Raw genomic sequence first — 5,184 nt, forward strand, 5'->3', positions numbered from 1 at the left:
CATTGATGCTTCGTTAACTCTCATTCGTGAAAGGGCTAGGCTCAAAGTATACACTTTTTTTTGTTTTGTAAAGGTTTAATCTTTTTTCAATGTTTATTGGTCTTGTCCCTTGCTTGATGATTGATTGTGTTGTTGTAGGGAGAGTTAGTGCGTCTTTTAGGAGGAGCTAAAGCTGCAACATCACTTCTTGGAGTACCACTTGGTCACAACTCTTCTTTCCTTCAAGGTCCTGCCTTTGCTCCTCCTCGTATTAGAGAAGCTATTTGGTGTGGTAGCACAAACTCTGCAACTGAAGAAGGTATTAACATGGGTTTCATCTTTTGTATAGCAACAAAATCTGGTTGTGGATGAGGAGCCTAGATCATCCAACTTAGGCTATTCATGGTTTATAAATTGATTGATGTTGTTTGGTGGAATATATTGCAGGGAAGGACTTGAAGGATCCACGGGTTCTAACTGATGTTGGGGATGTTCCAGTACAAGAGATTAGAGATTGTGGGGTTGATGATGATAGGCTGATGAATGTAATAAGTGAATCTGTGAAGTTGGTGATGGAAGAGGTAAAGCTATTTTCACCATTAGCTCTAGATGTTATGCTACCTTACGTATTTCAGTAAATAGGTTTTGAATGTTTTGAATCATAAAATCCGTGAGTGTTTGAGGTCAACACGTCTCAGTGCTGTATTAGTCTTTTGTTATACTTATTGGATCATCTTGGTGTTATATAGGATCTGAAGTTTTTCTGTTTGGTCACATTTGATTGACATACTGTTTTTTAAAGGGCAATGAAGCTAAAAGTCCAAGTCACTGATGTTTTTGTTATCTGTGTCAGGAACCATTGCGTCCGCTGGTCTTAGGTGGAGATCATTCCATTTCTTATCCTGTTGTGAGAGCGGTTTCTGAGAAGCTTGGAGGGCCTGTGGACATTCTTCATCTTGATGCCCATCCTGATATCTATGACTGTTTCGAAGGAAACAAGTACTCTCATGCATCTTCTTTTGCTCGTATCATGGAAGGTGGCTATGTCCGGCGGCTTTTACAGGTTTGTCCGATTTCTCTGTTGTATATACATCACAATCTCTTGGGAAAGATAATCTCCTAAGGAGAACCAAAAATTTCTTGTAGGTTGGGATTAGATCGATAAACCAGGAAGGACGGGAACAGGGCAAGAGGTTTGGAGTAGAACAATATGAGATGCGAACCTTCTCGAGAGATCGCCCTATGTTGGAAAATCTGGTATCTCTATCTCTCCCTATAGGTAGACTAGACGAAGAGTATTTGATGTAAGGGGTGGTCATTCAGTTTGAAACTTGGTGGTATTAAATTAGTTAGTTCAGCTTTAGTCTGAGGAATTTGGTTGGGGTTTTGTATGCATTGCTTCTTGAATGCTTGTTAGAGGTTTTGTGCATTTGGTACATGTTAAGTTATATATTGAATGTGGTTTGTACAGAAACTAGGGGAAGGAGTGAAGGGAGTATACATCTCGATAGATGTTGACTGTCTCGATCCGGCATTTGCACCCGGAGTGTCCCACATCGAACCAGGAGGTCTTTCTTTCCGAGATGTCCTTAACATCTTACACAACCTTCAGGCAGATGTTGTTGGGGCTGATGTTGTTGAGTTCAACCCACAACGTGATACTGTGGACGGTATGACGGCAATGGTTGCGGCTAAGCTTGTTAGAGAATTAGCCGCGAAAATCTCGAAATGAACCAGAGTGGTTGTTTGGAGTATCTTGTTTTATCATGTTTCTATGTTTCATTGTGAAAGTTTGTAACATTCATATTAGGTTCTTGAATGCAACAAGTCTGCCTCTGTAGACGAACAAACATAATATAAATTCTGATCTTAGGTTATAATATCAATGTTCATACCCTCATAATCCTCTGCTTTTTTTTGCGGGACATTGTCGTTAACCATCGCTCGACCTAGCAGGTATCTTGGCATTCAATATAGCTCGTAAGCAGGGGCCAAAGCTTAGATCCTGACTTGCAAATCTCTGAATCAGATAATGGTCGCTCTAGCACGAATACCCAACCAGTTCTCTGAGTTCAGTCATATATATGATAATAAGAATGCCTACACTATGATCATGCATTTTAAAAGTAAATGTCAATGAAGGACGACTAACTATATTATTATTTTTTGTATGTGTTGGGTTTGATCGGTTCCTTACGCATCGTTCTTTCGTTAAAGATGCTCTCGACCAACAAAACCTCTCCTGATAATATATTCTAACAGCAACGTTAGTGCTATGTGTTGTTAAATCATGAGGACATCTTTGAAAGTGCAGGTATTATACTTGGAACACAAGTTTGAAACCTTTCTTGTCCAGGACAAATCAAGTTTTACAACGATAGCATGAATCGTTGAGACGTAAATACTGTCACCACTCACCTCGTAGTAGTACTATATCAGATATACTTCCTAACTCTGTATTCTGGAACCTCACGGTAATGATTTTCCCCGTTCTTGCAAAAGGCTAAATTAGTTGCCCAAGAAGTGGTGGGCGAGTGGTAGGACCAGCGTGGGGAAAGGGTGAAACTCCCATACCCAAGTTCGATCTTCCTTTATTGCTGTTATCAACACTTTGTTGGAAAGTCTGTCAGCTTGGCCCACTTGGTTTATTCGGTAGTTAGAAATGTAGGCGGCCTGATTACCCCCGGGTATTAGTCGGAAAGCATTCCAAACTTGGGTTAGGCAGTGTAATAGCCCAACATCTAGGTGTTGGCAACGAGTTCACATGGTAGCACTTTGGTGCGTTCCCCCTAAGACTAACCGGATCAGCCGATCGGGTCTATCAAAAAAAAAAANAGAAAGTACAAAACAACAACGTACTCTTCTTTCTTCTCGTCTACCCAAAAAAGACCTCTTAGATCTTCGTACCGACCGAGGAATATCCGGTTCCTACGTCCATGATTTCTTCATCTCCTAGTCTCCCAAGATTGTATTGGTCACGTTTGATCGACTCTTGAGGTGGAAGATGGATCTTTTTCTTGCTAAACAAATCTATGATAATATATATATATATATATATATATATATATATATATATATATATATATATATANTGGATTTAGAATCAAGAACCAAGAAGTTACCTGAGTTGGCCAAGAATCAAATCGCTGATAATGTTAGAATAAGATATGATTAGGGGTGTCAATCGGGCTGGTCCGGCCCAAAATTCGTAAAACTCGCAAATGTCTGACTCTGGCCCGGTCCAAAATATTTCCGAGCCTATATTTCAAAGTCCGAGCCCGGTTCTAACAGGGTTACATGGCTTTTCGGGCTTATGTTAAAGATCAAAAATTCAAATTTATAAGCCTTAAAAAACAGTGTTTAAAGGTGCACTGTAAAACAAGTCAATCAAAATTTTAATAACTCATCTATATTTACTACAACCAATTTAATTTATAAGAAACAATTAAAACTAAATAAAATTTTAATACTTTAACCAAATAAAACAAAATATAATTCATATAAAATATCATAGATAAAAATTTCAAAAGTATTAAGTAAAGTTATTAAGTAAATATGAAAACTATGATTAGAGTTTAAAACTTTATTTACAATAGCAATCAAACAAAAATGTTAACACAAAAGTACAAATATATTTGTTAAACGGCTTTTCGGGCTGGCCCCAACTCGGTCGGGCTAAGCCCGAAAAACCATATAGCCCAAACGGGCTGAGCCCGTAAAGCCCTTTTTTTACTGGACATACATATTTAAGCTCGAGCCGTTGTTTTTCAGGGCTGGGCCGCAGGTTTTGACCCTAATTGACATGCCTAGATATGACTATCAGGCCCGGCCCACTTATCTGCTTTAGGCCACATAATATACAAAAATAATTTGGGCTAGGTAACGAAGCAAATCTTAGCTAAGTTGGTTATGTTGTAGGAGAACAAGTACAATGGTGCTGGTTCGATTCTCCAAATCAGCAATTTTTGTATTTTTTAAATTGTTTGTATTATATGTGCACACTTGAAAAAATTTTGGGTTCACACCACCCTCTCTTAATTAACCAGTCAGAATACAACAATATGCCATGTCATATCATATTAAAAAAAATAAATCAAAATTAAAATAAAAAGACAATACAAATTAAGGAAACAAATTATGTAGATCTTTTATCAAGAAAATTATGTCGGTTTGGGTTATAAAAGAGGATTAGAGATTAAATTTGTAATTTAAAATTTGTATATCGGTTTGGGTTTATAAAGAATGGTTAGGATTTAGATTTTATAATTAAACAAAATTATATGTCGGTTTGGGTTTACAAAAGAGTGGTTAGGATTTAGCTTTTACAATTAAATGAAATTATATGTCGTTTTGGGTTTACAAAAGAATGTTTAGGGTTTAGATTTTACAATTAAACAAAATTATATGTCGGTTTGGGTGTATAAAAGAATGTTTAGGGTTTAGATTTTACAATTAAATAAAATTCTATGTCGGTTTGGGTTTATAAAAGATTGGTTAGGGTTTAGATTTTACAATTAAAAAAAATTATATGTCGATTTGGGTTTATAAAAAATGGTTAGATTTTAGATGTAATAATAATAATTAAAAACGGTAATATAATATTTAAATTAATAATTTTAAAATTGATTGATCTACAAAATTTATTTCCTTCATTAAAATTTGTTTCCTTAATTTAAAGGGGGTGAACCCAAAAATTGTCCATATCTTATTATATAAAGCTTGATGTTAAAGTTACTCATTAACAAGATCGTGGCACGTGTTACTTGTATCGATAAAATGTTGACATATGTCAATTTTAAATTTACTAAAACATTAAAAACAACTAAAACTTAAAAAGTAAAAGTTCTAAACCTATTGTAAAAAGGAATTCTACTAACTATCAATATTTGTTTATTCTTTCTTTTTAAATATTTTAATTTAATTATGTTGTAGTATTTTTAGATTTTAGTTATATTATTTAGTTAAATTTGATTTTTATTAGAAATTCGTGATGATTTTAAAATAAATATTTTATATTATTTTGAATTTTTTTCTTTAGTTAAGGATATGTAAGATCAATATATATATATATATTTTTTAATGTTGTATTATTTTTAAATTGTCTTTTAGTTTATTTTGAAATTTGACAATATTGGTCATTGGTTGACTAGCTATTCCTCTGCTTGGTCCTAGATTTGACCTTCTATAATGACATTCTTAATGATC

At 34.9% G+C, this 5,184-nt stretch overlaps 1 protein-coding gene across 1 annotated transcript in view; it reads left to right on the forward strand.

Annotated features, from left to right (window-relative positions):
- Positions 1–1,875, forward strand: part of LOC104707199 (arginase 1, mitochondrial) — a 2,557-nt gene extending 682 nt beyond the window's left edge. Inside the window, exons 3-6 of the mRNA XM_010423497.2 lie at positions 427–560; positions 833–1,042; positions 1,126–1,236; positions 1,451–1,875. Of these exons, the coding sequence (XP_010421799.1) occupies positions 427–560; positions 833–1,042; positions 1,126–1,236; positions 1,451–1,711 (716 nt within the window). The 3' untranslated portion in view covers positions 1,712–1,875. The remainder of the gene's footprint in view (positions 1–426; positions 561–832; positions 1,043–1,125; positions 1,237–1,450) is intronic.

This window comes from Camelina sativa, chromosome 8, assembly GCF_000633955.1.
Source record: "Camelina sativa cultivar DH55 chromosome 8, Cs, whole genome shotgun sequence".
NCBI classification, from domain to species: domain Eukaryota; kingdom Viridiplantae; phylum Streptophyta; class Magnoliopsida; order Brassicales; family Brassicaceae; genus Camelina; species Camelina sativa.